The 19,710-nt window shown below is 22.9% G+C and overlaps 1 protein-coding gene across 1 annotated transcript in view; it reads left to right on the top strand.

Moving 5' to 3' along the window:
- Nucleotides 1-1,011: 1,011 nt before the first annotated feature.
- LOC128964661 (uncharacterized) overlaps nucleotides 1,012-19,710 on the top strand; it is a 37,663-nt gene continuing 18,964 nt past the window's right edge. The window contains exons 1-2 of the mRNA XM_054311298.1: nucleotides 1,012-1,023; nucleotides 1,568-1,640. Of these exons, the coding sequence (XP_054167273.1) occupies nucleotides 1,012-1,023; nucleotides 1,568-1,640 (85 nt within the window). The remainder of the gene's footprint in view (nucleotides 1,024-1,567; nucleotides 1,641-19,710) is intronic.

Below are 19,710 nucleotides of genomic sequence, written 5' to 3' on the forward strand. Positions count from 1 at the left end.
TTTAATAGTAACTAATATGTAAACAGAGTAATAAAAATAACAAAAATAAAAAGTTTATGGGATTTATTGAATGTAATAAATCATTTATTGAATATTAAATATATATATATAACTATAATATCAAACATTTTTTTGCTTATAGTTAACAAAAAACTAATATTTCTACAAACAATACAATAAATATAACACACTTAATAAATATAAAAAAAATAATTTTATTTATTTATTTTTTGTTGATTTTTAATTTTATTTTTGTTGCTAATTTACTTCCAATTTATTACAATAATATTTACATTATATATATATAAATTTATATCTATATCTACGGTAAAATTTATAATTAAATTTTTTGTTTTTTCAATAACTTTAAAAACATTGCAATGTATTATCAACAACAAAAAAGTAAAAACAATTTTTTAATATTATTATAAATTTGATAAAAAACAGATATATATATTTTTTTGTCTTATTTGACATTCAATAAAATTATATAACAACAAGTTTTAATGTCATACTATAGTATAGATAAGCTATAAGTTTAAAACAAAATAGTTTTTAAAAAATTTTTGACAAACAAAGATTAGGAAATTACTTTAATATTTAAAAAAAATTATTTAATCTAAATAAAAATATTTATTTAAGTATTTATTTTCATTAACAATTTTATGATTTTTTAAAATTGTTATTATTATTATAGAGTAATAGTATTTTTAATTAACTAATAAAAAATAAATAACTTTTTTTTAATTATTCTTGAATTAATAATTTTTTAAAAATAAAAATAATACATAATATTGTGATATACCACGTGGATTAGGTCAAGATTAAGGCGGTGAGAGAGCTAATCTTGTTTTGGCCGATGTCGGCTCCTAATGATTATCACAGGTACTCTTAGATTTTATTAAATACTATAAATATAACGGGAATGTTATATAAAAAATAGTATAAGTTTAGGTTCCATAAAGATATATCAATTATAGGTTCAGTTTGAGTTAAACTGCATTTAGAATAATGGGTGTAGAGGTAAAATAGGGCTTAACTATTAAATATACGAAACTAGATGTATAGCCAATTAGGTATAATCACGTCATATTGAAAAGTCAGTAATAGAAAAATAAGTCGACAGCGCATACATGCGCGATCGCTATGTTTTCACTGTGAAGAGAGTTAGTGTTTTACTAACTCTCAGAGAGTTCTCATCAAGTCTTCGGAGTGAATAGACGTGAAGTGTTATACTCTAGTTGTATTTTATACTTGAAACACATAAATAAAGGGATTTAACACAACTAAAGAGTAAGTGTTTCGAGGGGCTCGGGCCTTTGGCCCTGAGTCCCTTAAGAAAGTGTAAGCTAGCGAAGTAATTTAAAGGTTAATTAAGTAAGTATGATTATCAGAGTTAATAATGTAAGTATTAGTGTTAATAATAAAGTCATCGTCAAACGGAAACAGGACCGGACTACATCAGCAACTCAGCACGGATTCAACCATAAGTAAGTTTTAGTTTAAGGTATGCCAATCTGCGGGAGCGTAGATTCGGCATGTATTATGTCTGCCTATGGGAGCATAGGTAGGACATGTAGAGTATGCCGACCTGCAGGAGTGCAGATCAGGCTTTGATCCGAGGTTTGCCTCGGATCATGGTATAGTTTCAGACTGAAATAGTCAGTCTTAGGTTTAGTTGATAACAGTAATGTTATCTACAGGTTTGTCTCTCGGTGGAAACACCGATTGAGACATAGTTTCAGACTGAAATAGTCAGTCTTAGGTATAATAGATAACATAAATGTTATCTAAGGTTTGTCTCTCGGTGGAAACACCGATTGAGACATAGTTTCAGACTGAAATAGTCAGTCTTAGGTATAATAGATAACATAAATGTTATCTAAGGTTTGTCTCTCGGTGGAAACACCGATTGAGACATAGTTTCAGACTGAAATAGTCAGTCTTAGGTATATTAGATAACATAAATGTTATCCAAAGGTTTGTCTCTCGGTGGAAACACCGATCGAGACATAGATTTAGTAGGTAACAGTAATGTTACCTTAAGGTTTGTCTCTCGGTGGAAACACCTATCGAGACATAGATTTAGTAGGTAACAGAAATGTTACCTTAAGGTTTGTCTCTCGGTGGAAACACCGATCGAGACATAGATTTAGTAGGTAACAGTAATGTTACCTTAAGGTTTGTCTCTCGGTGGAAACACCGATCGAGACATAGATTTAGTAGGTAACAGAAATGTTACCTTAAGGTTTGTCTCTCGGTGGAAACACCGATCGAGACATAGATTTAGTAGGTAACAGTAATGTTACCTTAAGGTTTGTCTCTCGGTGGAAACACCGATCGAGACATAGATTTAGTAGGTAACAGAAATGTTACCTTAAGGTTTGTCTCTCGGTGGAAACACCGATCGAGACATAGATTTAGTAGGTAACAGTAATGTTACCTTAAGGTTTGTCTCTCGGTGGAAACACCGATCGAGACATAGATTTAGTAGGTAACAGAAATGTTACCTTAAGGTTTGTCTCTCGGTGGAAACACCGATCGAGACATAGATTTAGTAGGTAACAGTAATGTTACCTTCAGGGTTGTCTCTCGGTGGAAACACCGATCGAGACATATTTGCAGACTGTAATAGTCGAATAATGGGTTTAGATCTATGAAAACATAGATCTAAGTAGTAGTTCTGACTGAAGAGTCGGACACAGGTTAAGTATAATAGAGTAAAAATTGGTAAGTATAAAAAGGTGTAAGTAGTGTAAACGCGTGAGTATATAGTGTAAGAGATGTCAAACAACGAGACAGCGGAACAAACGGCAGGATCGTAACGGCTCGACATAATCAAAGCTAAGTGAGGTTTACTTTGTAAGTGATTATTTTAGTAAATATAAGGCACTTTTGAATTACGAATTATGAATATAAATGCAAAAGCGTTGCGATCACTGTTGTTGAGGGTGTCATCATCGTGGTGATGATGATCCGTGTAGCTTCTGTGTCAACTTTACCGCTGGAGAAGGTGATAGTAAGCGCGGCTTTAACAGAGAACTATCTCTGAACCTATATTAGTGAATTACCGCACGGAAATTGCTACAATATTCTACTATATGGTGTGCATTATATCGATTAAATAATTTTTTTAATACAAATTTATAATTTATCATATTTGCAAATGACTTATATATTAACTATAAATATATATATATATAAAATTAGAGTTTTTTCAATAATATGATAATTATAGATAATAAATGAAAGTTTTTTTTTTGAAATTCATTAATTATTTGTACGATTAAATAAAAAATCATTTATTAAATAAATAAAAATTGTTAGTAAACTATACTATATATATATATATATATATAGCATTTTATAATTATATTTTTAGCTTTCTCACAAAAAAATAATAATAAAAATAATAATAATTGATTTTAATGACAGTACACAAATGATAATAATTGTCACAAAAAAAATTATAATAATTAAAAGAAATTAAATTAAGAAAATAAATGAGAATAAAGAAAATATGGTTTTATTTGGTTTATAACTTATAAACATATATACAGTATTTATAATATTATACTATACTTTCATTTAATTTTTATACATAAGATATACCGGTATATACTGTATAAAAGGGAAAGGCGTCTAAAAATTATTCATTTATTTGCTTATGCTTTTAGATTCATATATATATATAAATTTATATAATATATATAAATATTGAATTTGAAAGACACACACACACACACATTGAAAGAGAGGGAGTGAGACATATATATATACATATGCTATATATTTATAAGATTATATAACCTAAAAACCATTGATTCAAAGGGCTGTTAGTTTTAGATTTATACAAAAAATAAGTTTTGCCAAAAAAAAAGTAAAGAGCAGATGTCTTTCCAATTGTATTTGATTTTTTAGGAAATCAAACAAACATATTATTTTTGATTTGTATATAATATATAATTCATATATAGATATTAAAAAATAATATAAGAAAAAAATCTAAATTTTGATAAAAACTTTAACCAAAAAACAAAACAAACTTTTGGGACATTTTGTATACCACTTGACAAAAAAATATATATATATAAATTAATTTATAATTTATTTTTTAGCAAACTATTTTAAAACTTTTACCATTGTATATATATATACACACACAAAATTATCAATCAATATATTCAAAAACAATATATCAATTTCTATTGTAATGTATTTTATTATTTTGTTGCCACACTTATTGATCTAATATATATATATTTATTATAATGGGATTACTTAAATCAATATCTAGTAGTAGTTGTAGTATTCTATGATACAATTTAGACAATATATGCCGTAATATTATAATTATTATAATTTTTGTCCGCAAATCTTGTTATATCTATATATATAATATACACACAAATTGTAGTACAGTATACTTGTATATTAAAATATACAGTAATTTATATGCAAACTAATCAATGTAATTTGGTAGCAAACACACACACACACACACACACAATACTGTCATTATAGAGGATTTTGTGCAACTTTTATACGATATTATTATTATTATTATAAAACAGTGACAATATATATATATATATATTCAATATATTATATATAAGAGATAATTTGTTTAGATCATCAAAAATAATAATAATAATAAAAAACAAAATAAATGGGAACAAACATAAGCCATAGGCTATATTATGTGACTGTTATATTATTAGTGTTTGCGGTTTCAAAAACAATTCCCACTTTTATTATTTAAATTATTATTATTATTATATAACGTTCAATATTCTAAGCATTTTAAATGTTAATATTAATTTATAATATATATATATATATATACATATATATATATATACAGAATTTATATCCAATTTATAGTATTAGTATAATTTATAAATATTGTTATTATTATTATTATTATTATTAAAACAAATAGTCCGTCTAAAAATTTATGATTAAAATCTTATGGGAATAAAAATGTTTCGCAAAATTTATTCGCAAACAATAATAATAATTATGTGTATAATTTATAGTGATTTTTAAAAGAAATTATTATTTTTAAAGAATTTATTGTAAATATCAAATTATATTAATACAGATATATTCACTATATTATAGTACTGTATATATAATATAAATGCAAAAATCAAAATTTATTAGAAAAATTTAAGTACAGCCCAGAGGGTAATCTATCAGATATTTATATACAGTATATATTGTATAATGTTATATACATTAGTTAAAGATATATATATATATATAAAATTGCGTGTATATTGAGATATACTAAAAAAGAGATATCTGTATGAGATTTTAGATCCTAATTCATTAAAATTACAAATGAATTGATTGAAAGCATAGAAAGAGAGAGAGAGAGAGAGAGAGAGAGAGAGAGAGAGAGAGAGAGAGAGAGAGAGAGAGAGATGGCTAGAGGATTGAGATGTGGGACTTATAATATGGGAAAACAGCGATTGAGTCCATTACCGGATCACGTTTTGAGAGAAAGAGAGAGAGAGAGAGAGAGACCATCAAAAAATCGCTACAATATAACTTGAAATGTATTTATATATAATATTATTTAATGATGAATCTATTGTATGGCCCACTAGGCTATGACTTTTTTTATATTTATACAAATATAATATTAAAGCAATGATAGAAAATACATTAAAGTTGACTTAAAATTGCAATAACTTATGAAAATAAGGCACTGATTCCCAATAAAAAAAATACTATACTTTATATATCATATATATATATATATATATATATATATAATTTATATATATCTATATCATTGACATCAATGCCATTAACTGTATTAGTTATGAAAACATTTATTTTTAGGAAAAAATACACTTTTATATATATCAATATCAAAATACCTTAATATATGGATAAGTGAAGTGCACTATAAGTACTTACCATATATTCTAGTAGTTTTGTACGCATATATATATAAAAAAATATAATGTATAAACTTATATACAGTATTAATAAACATATATATATATACTTTATATCAATATATCTATGCATAAACTTAAGTTAAGTAGTGAAATAAATTGATAGTATAGATATTTAGTATTTAGTTATATGTCAATGATATATACTATATATATATATATTTATATAAAAAAAATCATATGGCTTGTGTTTTACCTTAATATTTAAAGCTTGTGTATTAAAATATCATACTGTACTGTATCATCATATAAGTATGCATTTTTTATATCATATATACAGTATAGTATAGATTATTATATAAAAAAAAGCAAAGCTGATCCATATTTAGCGATATCTCCACACAAATAAACCCAACACACAAAAAATTAAGTAAATAAATACATGTAAATTGCAATATACAAAAATGTATCAATAGTTTTTATATATTGATGCACATAATATTGTATATCATATGATAGACATCAACATCAACATCAATGACAACAACAACTCAACGATAGGTATTATATTGTATAATATATGCACACTATATATACATGTATATATATATATATATCAATATACATTATATACTGTATATTAGAGGCACTCAAATCTCAACATATTGATCGGCAATATATATTTACAGTATATAATGTTTGTATATGTTTAATATGTATCCAATAATCATATGACTGATGTATTTAGAAGATACTGTATTACATACACAAAAAAAAGTTTAGTTACTCCTAATGCAAGTACTCGGGTATGTTAGGCATTATTTTTTTGTCCCCCCCTAGTATATACCGCGGTATATCTATGTTGAAGTTATAGTTAGGGCTGAGCTCTGCTGATCTGCAAATATGTCAAATGCAATGCAAATGTTTGGCAAATCTTTTAGTTTTTTTTTTATATATTTTGGTTGTGATTTGTACTAACTATTAGACATTGACAGTCAAAAGCACACATACATACTATACATACATTTACTAACACAGTGTGTCTTTGAGGAGTCATAAATGCCTATTTTTTTGTTGAAGAAAATAGGATTGAAATTGTCTTTGAAAATAAAAAACATTAACGCTTTTGACAGTTTTAGGTAAATATTATCACTTTGTATAAACAAATAATGTACAGTATATAATATATATACTATATATACTATATATTCTGTATCAGTATATATATATGATTTTTTTTTCTCTACAATAGTAGTTAATAATTGTTGTCTACAATTGGTATATACAGTATATATATATATATATTTATAAAGTATATGTTAAATAACAACTAGAATTTAGCCGATGATGTCATACATACACAATATTATTATTATTATTGTTTTTGACACAAAAAAAACAAAAAAAGTTGATAAACTTAAATAAGTTGAAACTTGAAAAAACTACTTGTATTTATATTATTGCTATTATTATAGTAGTAGTAGTAAATCAAACATCAAAATTCATATACAATATATATTTAGCTAAGAAAAAAAAGTTCATCGATAAATAAAATAGTGATAGAAAATTACATATAATATTGTTTAATGTGGTAATAACAACAACAACAACAACAACAAACACACACTCATAATAACCTACCCATTCATATAAATAAATATATAGTAAATAGACATCGATTGCCACATCCACTGGTAGTCATCATCACTGGGTTCGGGCGGTTGTGTTCGACATATAATCGATATATAAATAAAAGCATCGATTAAATCATCGCTAATATGATTCACTTATTTTCGCGTTTTTATATACAGTATGTATATATAGACTATACTCAGCTCTCTCTCTCTCTCTCTCTCTATATATATATATATATATATATATATATTCAATATCTCATTATAAGTTTTAATGTATTATGTAATTGTATTATTTTTTTTTTATTTTGTTTCAACAAAGATAATTAATAATACTGTACTACTAATATTAATATATTGTATTATTTACTTAAACAAAACCATAGTATATACTATGGATATAAGTTATAAATCAATATAACACACAAAAGTATAATTAGATAATAATACTAATAATAACAATTTATATATTAAAACTAATTATTAAATTGCATTAATTAATATAATTATTAATAAATAGGCGGATTGAATATTCATATTAAATATATACAGTATATACAAGAAAAATGCTATCTTAAGTCAAATAAAGAAAAAATAATAATATTTTTTATGTTAACTTTTAATTTACTTTTTTATATACATGTAATTAGTTTATTAATTTAGGAAATGAAAAATATATAATATATATATATATCTGCGACTAAATGGTTTACCAAAGTTTCTATATTTAGTTTTATTTATTTTATTATTATAAGAAATTTAATAAATTAAACTTAACTCTAGATTTTAGTAATCATAATTAAAAAAAAATCTAAAAATCTAAAAATTTCTAAAATCTAAAATAGTTTAGTCAATTTTATATTGCTTATTTATTTAATATTTTTAATATAAATAACAATCAATAATAGTGTTAAACAGTACATTAAAACTAAAACTTTAGTTTAGTTAATCAACAAAAAACTTAGTAAACAGTTTTATTTTATTACAAATACGATACGGTATGTATTCAATAGTTTATTAAACTTTTGTTTATTACTAACATTATTAGTATTATATAAATTGATTGCAAAATATACAGTATATATATATAAATACATATAATTTTTATGTATAGTTTTCGTGCACATAATATTTTTTTTTTGCTTATCAATATTTATGTTATAGACTAAAACACATACTATTATTGTTAAATAAAATAAAAAGATAACAATAAAAATATAACATTTAGTTTATTATATCATTGAAAATGATTTAAAGCCTGTATTATAGTCAATTGGATGTTACTTTACGTATATATATATATATATACTGTATATATCAGTGTAGTTAAAAGGTCAGGTAGGTATAAGATTAGAGAGGAAACGTTAGGATAAAATAGTTATTACAAATGAGTGGATACACATATAAAAAAATTGCATATAAGTCGCATATCTATAAGTAAGTCATACAATATATATATATATATATATATAAAACAATTTCAGTTTTTTATTTAATCAAATTATTTGCTTATTGAAGACCAAATCATATGCAAATCAAAGTGTATGAGTTGTCTTGTAATGTCTTTTGATAATAACAGCTGACGTTTCGCACCTAAACTTTTATTTTATTATTTCATAATATATATACAATATATACTGTATATACATGAATAGCACCGGTAGTATTATATTAAATCAGAGTGTTATATATGCAAAAACTGTAAGGTATTTTACAGCTGTTATTTTATGCCGATAGTCAGTGTGTGTGTGTGTATGTGTGTGTGTGTGTGTGTGTGTGTGTGTGTGTGTGTGTGTGTGTGTGTGTGTGTGTGTGTGTGTGTGTGTGTGTGTGTGTGTGTGTGACTGACTATAGTCGGGTTGAATGAATGATTTTATCGGTGATTTATTTGGAGAGAAGCCACAAAAAAAACAGTTATATAATATAATAACTTTAAGGAAAAATATATCCATTGAATAAGATATAGTTATAATAAAATAAATAAATAAATATAATTTTTTGTTGGTAACTAATTTCATGCAACCTGGATACTATACAAACAAACAAAAAATTTATTTTAAAATTTTAAAATTTTATATATACTTTTATATTTAATAATAATAGAAAATAACAAACAAATAAAAAATTATTATAATATTTTATTGATATAAAAAATGATGCATTATAAAAGTTTAAGTATTTTTTTTATATATATATACGATATACCGTATATTTATTTATAAATATTAAATCTATTGAAAAGTTCAATCGTAACCAAAACATTTTATTTGCTAGGTTTGACTCAAATACAGTACAAATACTTATTTATAATATAGTGTTTAACATTTTGTTTATCTTATATATGTATGTGTACTGTAAATAAGTGTTTGCAGAGAGAGAGAGAGAGAGAGAGAGAGAGAGAGAGAGAGAGAGAGATCCAAAATCATAGTACTTATGTATGATTTACTTTAATCAATATTCAATCCATTTTAACGCTATTGAAGAAAAAATAGATTTTATTTTATATTTTTTAGTATCAAAAAATGTGTATCAAATCTAAAATATAAATATAGTATAAAATAAATTCTATTATTTTACTTAGTTTTGTTTTTTACTATTAATATTTTTAAAAAAATAAAACTAAAGTTTTTCTTAACGTTAATGTAATTTTATATATATAAAGATATATTTTATATAAAAATAATTAATTGATTAGTTTTTGGTAAAACTTTAAAAAATAATTTATGTATAAATTTACTTTAAGGTATATAATATATATATATAATTTATAATTATTATATACAGTATATATACTTAAGTTTATGACAGTGAAGTAACATTTTGGGGGCAAATATTTTTATTAAATAAATAAAATCATAAATATTGCGCTATTATATGATAAATCAAAACTTTAGAGAAAAAAAACAATAATAGATAATTAATATTTATATTTTGATTAATAACTAAATTAATTATTATTATTGTTATTATTTTCTAGTTCTGGTCAATAGATAACTTAATAAAATTTATATTTAATACTTTTGTTTTTGTTGTTGTTGTTGTTGTTGTTATTGTTTGTATGATTGATTTGACCACAAAACTAAAAAAAAACTTTCACATATAGTGGAAAAATAATATATAGTATATGACATTGACAAATATACAATATTTATCATTATAAGTATACCCTATATATATATATATACTGTACAGTAGTATTGTATTGCCATTTATTAAAAAAAAACAACAAAATGTTAAGCATTTGGAAAATAAAATATTGGTTCACACAATACAACTTTAACAACAACAACAACAACAATGTTTTATAAGTGATTTGTTGTTTCACTAAATACATGTACAGTATATATATAAATCTTTCAATATATTGAATATATATATGTAGACTATGAATACAATGTTTAATGAAATGTGTTTCAGTATATTGTGTGTGTGTGTGTTATAATTAATTAAGACAAACAAAGAGAGAGAGAGAGAGAGAGAGAGAGAGAGAGAGAGAGAGAGAGAGAGAGAGAGAGAGAGAGAACTTTTTCATCTTATTTTTCTCTCTTTATCTCTCTCTCTCTCTCTCTCTCTCTCTCTTTCTTTTTTTTTCTCTCTCTCTCTTTTATATATATCGTAGATGTCATTAATGGTATGAATAGTAAAGCCATTTAGTTGGGGCGGTACGTGTGTGTGTGTGTCTATGTCTGGCCATCAGATTTACGGGCAATTGTTTGGACTTGTTTTCTGCTTTTATCCAAACCGACAACAAAAAAAGTGTCGCTTATATCAAATAGTATTGTGTGTGTCTCTCTCTCTCTCTCTCTATGTGTATGTGTGTATCGTTATTATACGGGTAGTGGTATTATTATATGCACACCCTTTCCGCCTTTCCGCTATTTTACTTTGATTGATGATGCCTACAGGCCATCAATGTTTAATACATACATACCATTATACAGTAGATCCAGTACATGGCATCACCACCACTCTCACAGATATCATAGATGTATAGTTTTATACCATGTATAAAAACCAGTAGTAATGATTACACTGTGTATGTGTGCCATGTATTGTATATATACCATACAGTAGTGTATAAATAATTTTTATCATATATGGCAATATCTATCAGTGCTATACAATAGTAGTACTGTAGTAGTTGTTGTTGTCGTGTTATGCGCTTAGCTATAGCTTGAGATATAGTGTTAATGCAAACTATTTTTGTCGACAAAATATATATATATTTAAAAAAAACAGTACTGAAAAACATGTTAAAAAAGTCATATATATATAAGAGAGAGAGAGAGAGAGAGAGAGAGAGAGAAAGAGAGAGAGAGAGAGAGAGATGTCATCCTTTTAATCATATCGTCACTTGTATTATAATATATACAGTATATATGTATATATTGCCAGTAGTAGTAGTATTGTCTAAGAAAAAAAACAAAGAGATAATAGTGCTATTTTGCCTTACAGTTCCTCCTTATAATATAAAAAAATAATAGTATAGTTTGCATCACTGAGCTCTCAAATTTAATGCCAATAATACTGTTTGATAATAATAATAATAATCAGCAAATTATTTTCACGCCTAAATTTTTTTTTGTTTAAAAAACCCTAAATTCAATATAAAAAAAATTATTACATTTTAATAATATTGTAATAAATTTCACTGGTTAACTAACATATAATACAGTTTAGCAAATTTATATATATATATACCGTGTACTGTAACTGTATATAACTAAATACTAATATATAATACTATAATATATGAGATTATAAATATATAATATATGTAAAATATTTATTTAATACTAAACATATGCTACGGTTCATTAACTTACTATTCATTATTATATAATATATGAGACTTATTGTTGCTATAAAATCAAAAGCAAAATATATATATACTTATATATAAATTGCAATAATAATTATAATTATAATATTAAATATATATATATAAATAGTATTTAGCATAAAACAGAAATTATGTTTCTCTCAAAATGTGTTTTATTTCATTTCATGCATTGAATTTACAATTTAATAATAATAATAATAATATTGTAATATTGCTGAATCTCTAATATAATAATAATAATATCAAATATAAGAGTCATGTAATAGAAATGTTTAACAAAATTTAACTATAATATAATTTATATACCGTTTATATATTTTATTGTATAAATTTTACATAAATATTATTTGAGATAACTAGCAAATTAATAAAAAAAAATAAATAAATAAAACTACACATTATTTAGCAAAAAAAAAATAAATAATTAAAATAATAGAATATATTTTAAAAGTAATTATAAAATGTTTTTTTAATACTTTTATTGACTATTACTTTAAAACTACAATTTGTGTTTATGTGTGTGTATTAAGTCAATAAACACCTGCAAAACTGATAGTATATTTAAAAAGAGAGAATAAAATAGAAAGAGAGAGAGAGAGAGACAGAAAGAGAGAGAGAGAAGAAAAATAAAAACTTAAACATAATGTTTATAAACGATAAGTAAGTCTCTCCTCTTAAGTATATAATATTAACGTTTTATAACTCATAAAATATTATATAATATTGTTTTTTTAGAAAGAAAGAGAGAGAAAGTCACGCAAATACTGTTAAAACTAAGAGAGAGAGAGAGAGAGAGAGAGAGAGAGAATCAAACCAATCGTACAGTACTATTGACTATAACATCAATGGTTTTATATGATTATATCATTTATATTTGTCTGTATATAGATATACCAGATATGAAAATAATCGATTTGTATGTATTTTTATATATTAATATATATATATATATACGGAATATAACAGTATATAAACATTACATAATATTCTGTACAGAATAATATTTAAACTAATATTCTAAATGAAACATACATTTCATGCATTTATGTTTCAAATAATATTTCTAATTAAAAATAATTTATATAAATAAAAAAATATGTATATTATTATTATATTATTTAAATAAAAACAATTTATATCAATATTGTTTATTTATATATCAATTGTTTATTATTATAATTAAATGTTCGAAAAACCATAAAATTAATTTTAAATATTAACAATTGGGACAAACAAATTCTCAATGTTTAAAATATTTATTATATTCAAATATAAGCTAATAATTTTTTTTAATCTAATATTTTTTACAATTACAAATTGAACGGGATTTTGAATTGAATTGAACAAATTGAAATTAATTTTTACATGTATAATATATGTAAATAAATCAAGCAATATTATAAACAAACAAACAAAGAGAGAGAGAGAGAGAGTATTAATATACAAATTTATGTTATATTTATTGTTGCTATTAAACAAAAATTATAATAATAATAGCAGACAACTAAATACTATATTACATATTATTTAATTTAAATGTTTATGAATAACATTATATTTTATATGTAATTAAGCCAAAGTACTGTACAATTTATACAATATATATGTATATAAAATAGTAGTTTTAGTGCAAAAAAAAGTCGATAAACAACAAACAAAATTATACTTTAAATAATAATAAATTATCATAATATTATTGATACAAAATTAAGTGATATTAAAAATATGATTAAAAAAAATAAATTTTCACTATAATAAGTTACTTATAATATTATAAGTAGTTAGTATTAATTTTCATAAATATTTAAATAAATAATAATTATTTATTTTTTGAAAAAAATAAAATATAAATATATTTATAGAAACAAATATTTATTTTGACAACTCCTTTTTGCGTTTAACTTATTTACCAAATAGTTATACAAAACTATAAGTACGATATAATGTAATATAAAATTATATATATATATATAGATATATTGAATGTAATCTAATTAAAGATAACGGAATTAAATACAACAAATATATATATATATATATAAATTTAAAAGACTAAACTTTTAATTTAAATTTTCATCCTATTTTTTAAATTAAATTATTATAGATTTTACAGTTTCATTGCCAAAGGATATATAATATATATATATATCTATAAAAGTTATACAAAATACTATATATTTATATGACTGACTTTATGTGATTATATTTTTATACCATTAGTATTATAACATAAATACTGTATATAGATATAGATATACTGTATATAAAGTCTAGTAGGAAATGAGTCATATATACAAAATATATAAGATTTGTAGCCAATCATAGTTTTATATATACAGTATAATAATAATAATAATATGTATACAATATAAACTATCATTGATTTTAAATTTATAAAGTCCAAGACTAAATATATATATATATATATATACTGTATATATATATAAATTTATATAATATATAGTTTAATCTATGTATTTATACTATACATACATAAACTGTGATTTAATTAAAAACTTTATGTAAAATTTCCGTATAGATAGTTATATACAGTATATATATATATATCTCATATGATAAATAAGTTGTGCGAAAGAGAAAAGTGAAAATTTGGTGGCAAAATGTGTGCGCAAAACACACGGCTATATATATATATATATATATATATATATATATATATATATATATATATCTATATATATATACGGTATATAATCTGTGATGAAATGTGTGCAAATAGTTGTGTTGCTATAGATATTATATATATATGGTATATGAGTGTCGGCGTCTCTCTCTCTCTCTCTCTCTTTCTTTCTATATATATATCTATATAAAACTCTCACTCATTGTCGGCATACAAGTGAAGATAAAACAGTTGGCTTTGACTGAGAGTTAGACCACAACATCACACACTTTACAGACACACACACACAGACACACAACCCTACGATAGTTGTTATATTATATAAACACATGCAATGCATATTCAATGATAATATAAGACAACACTTTTTTTAAAAAAAAACTATTTTCAATTATGTGTTATTTATTATTATTATAACTGTGTGGACTACAAAACATATTAATCTATATATAAGATTATATTAAAGTTTTATGGGTTTTAATCTTCAACACTGTTGTGATGATAATGTTGTTGTTGTTGACCAGCAATTAATAATAACAGTTATTATTAGTATGTTATGGGAGACACAAACACTGGGATAAGTATTTGCATATTTTTCATCGCTTTTGTCGGTAAGTTAATGAATAATTTCTAATCATTTTCTAAATTATTTATTATTATTATCTTAATTATTAAAAAAAAATATGTAATAAATTTTTAATAAAAAGTATAATAGTTTAGTATATCAAGTTTTTTTTTAAAAAAATACAGTATATTGATAATGTATTCAAGCATATTAAATGATAGCATACATAAAAATATACATTAGTTATGTATTATTATTTTTATTATTATTGTTGTTGTTGTGTGAAAGCACTTCAATGATACTGTATTTCAGAGATTTTGAAGTTTTTATATATTTTTAATATCAAAAAACAACATTAAAACTACTGTAAAACTTTTTTTTCTATAAAAAATATGTTTTTAAGTGACATATTATTGAGGGTTTTATGATAGTTATGTCTTATTTAGAAATACTATTAATACTACTACTACTAGTAGTAGTAAGTTGTGGTAAATGATTGACTCTAACAACAACAACAACAACAACTCTATAGACCATTGATTTAGAAATACTGAGATTTAGTATCAAAGTAGTAATCATTAGAGAGAGAGAGAGAGAGAGAGAGAGAGAGAGAGAGAGAGAGAGAGAGAGAGAGCAAAATAAAAGCCTAAAACTCATAGAGGATTATGAGGTTGTGTTTGGGATCACTATCTGTCTCAATCATCAGCCCTTTCCTACTAAATATACCAGTATTTAAGTAAATCTCATATGGCTTGAGATCCAAATTATTTGATATTACTTAACATAATTTGCAGCGTTTATGTTACAGTTATACTGTTATAGTGTGTGTGTGTGTGTGTGTGTGTGTGTGTGTGTGTGTGTGTGTGTTTGTGTGTATGTGTGTGTTGGGATAAAAATTATTTTATTGCTTTTATTTCCTACCATATTATATTGTAATCATTTAATTGTGTTTGTTTTGACTGTAGTATTGTATGCAAACTATTATTTATATATATATATATATATATATATATATATATATATATTCACATAACAAACATGAATAAATTACCAAGCTAAGCAATTATATAAAAATTATTATTATTAAAACTTAGATTATTAGTAGTATATGTATTATAATTAATATGTTGTTAAACACGTTTTATTTGTTAATATCTAATCAATAATATTTAAAAAACAGTATATGTAGTTTTTTTTATTATTATAGTAAAATTAAACAAATATTGAATATAATATTTTTATTTGTTTGCTATATTCTATTTTTAATTCAAATAATTATTACAAAACAAATAAAACAAATTTTTTAAAAAAATATTTAAAAATAAATATATATGAAATTTTTTTTATGTGTAATCAAACTAATGATGTACTGTAATTTGCTAATATTTATTACAAGCTAATTTGTTTAATTTATCATAATAAATTAATTGACAGAATATATATTAATATATATAATATTAATATATTATCAATTAATTTATTCATTAATTATAATATATCAAATATTGCATATATATATATGTAATCTATTATATTAATAATATACAATATAACAATTAGCACACTAACATAATATTTTGTATAATATGCAACATTACATTTTAATATAATGATTACAGGTATATAACCGTATTATATATTGAACACAAAAATCTTAGTTAATTATTTGACAGTTAAATTATTGGAATCCATTCATACATATTAAAATGATATTATAATAGTAATAATAATAGTAATAATTATATTATTGATATAATAATTATATTGACAGTAATATACTGTATATATATACCGATTCATAAATGTATAATATATGTACTGTATATCTACACTCTGTATATGTTTATGTGATTTATTGAAAACAGCATTAATAATAATAATATTATTCCGTTAAAAGATAAAAACACGAAACACACATTTAAGTCTAAGAGTCTATATATATACAGTATATTTATATATTATGTCTATATCTGGCAGCAGTTTTTATATCTCAACAAATTGAGTCCTCATTTAAATGCTGAGAGAGAAAGAGAGAGAGAGAGAGAGAGAGAATATACAGTTTATATAAGAGAAATGGCATATTTGTATCACTAGTTTTTCCATCAACACCACCTTCCCTATCAATAGTCAATAGTCAACACCTGCACAACAAACACACACACAGTGATAGACATTTAGATAGATAGATATATATATTTATATAATATAATATAAACCATATATTACTTAATATAGTAGTATTTTTACATATATGACATAAAATAGCACTTTAGTGTTTGTATACTATATATATATTATATATATAAATAACTCGTAAATATAATCGCAATTTATATCTATATATATATTACTGTATATATGAGTTATTTTGCTTAAAATATATATACAGTATATACAGTATATATATATATAATATAATCGTATAAAAAGTATTCAAATGGGAGCTCACAAATGCAAGCAAAATATCAATAGGAAATATATAGTACAATACAAAAGTCAGTGACTGACAGCCCAATCACATCCATAAACCCAAGTGCTATACACTATTGTATTATTATATGTACAGTAAATGATATATAAAGTACTGTATTTATAAGTGAAAGGTATCAATAAATGAATGCAATTTTTGCTATATATTTAATACAATATATTATATATATACACAGTATATATTGTAACACAAAAAAACAGATGAAAAATTTATGTCTCAGTCATTATTATTAGTATTATTTTGTTGAGGGAATTGATTTGTTTCAAACACAAGGAATGGCAACTATTTATTATATATATATATAAATGTATAGTATATCTCAATTTCTTCATTAATGCCTAAACTTTATATATATATGTAATAAAATCATCAATTGTTTTGTATTACCCAAACAGTTGTCCACACATGCAGTGGTAATAATTTCTCCCACCATATGACTGACCCTATCTCTCTCTCTCTCTCTCTCTCTCTCTCTATTTATCTATCTATCTATCTATCTCTTTATTTAGCCAAATAACCGTCGGGTGCGTCCATATATTAAGCCTCAATTGATGGCAAATCTCTCTCTCTCTCTCTCTCTCTCTCTCTCTGCTCTTTTAATATAACTTTTATTACATTATTATATAATATGTATTATTATTATATTAGATATTCTTTGTGTCATATTTTTCAACGATTCAATAATATAACATAATATTACATAAAATTATATATCAATATATATACAGTATATACACCTAATGCCTACAAATTGCCCCCAAGCCTTATAATGTTATATACCAATGAACTTAATAGAGAGAGAAAAAAATTATATCCAGTTTTTTTCATAGACTTACTATTGACTCAATTTAACTATATATCTGTCCGACTGATACAATAATATCGACTATTTTTTAGCAAATATTTTCCCAATATATATATATATTATAGTTGTTTAAATTTATTTTTATATTTTATTTAAAAAAATCAAACACACAATACAAACAATACATTTATAATTCCTAGGATATTACTATAAATTTATATTATATATATATATAGTTATAATATATTACTTATTTATAAAAAAAATCATAATAAAAATACAATATAAATATTACATATTATATAATACGATATGTAATATTATAATATATTTATATAAAGTATATCCTTATTGTATAAATTATATGAATATTAGTTGAGGAGTCTCATTTAAAAAAAATAAAAGTTAGTTATTATAGAAAGGGGAACGGTAGCTTTTTTTTGATGTATATTTTTTAAACACTATGGCATCGTTCAGAATATTAATGAGAATCACAATTAGCCAAACATTTTGTGTGTGTTTTTTAATTAATAGTAATATTAGTCTTTAACAAGTTATAGACAAAAAAACTACTACTACTACTAGTAGTAGTAGTGTATAAATTATTATCATTATTATAAATGCATTGAAATTATTATTATTATTTTATACATATATTTATATAATATAAAACTACTTTCTATTTATGCAACAAAAAAAAGAGAAACACATTTAATAGCAATACAATTGAGTGTCATATTATTATTATTATTATATAGGTATACAATAATAATAATAATAAGTACTTCTCGTGACTGACAGTCAAAATACATATAT

This window comes from Oppia nitens, unplaced genomic scaffold (assembly GCF_028296485.1).
Source record: "Oppia nitens isolate AA-2021 unplaced genomic scaffold, nextdenovo-longstitch-racon4-pilon3 scaffold9_pilon_pilon_pilon, whole genome shotgun sequence".
Classification (NCBI taxonomy): domain Eukaryota; kingdom Metazoa; phylum Arthropoda; class Arachnida; order Sarcoptiformes; family Oppiidae; genus Oppia; species Oppia nitens.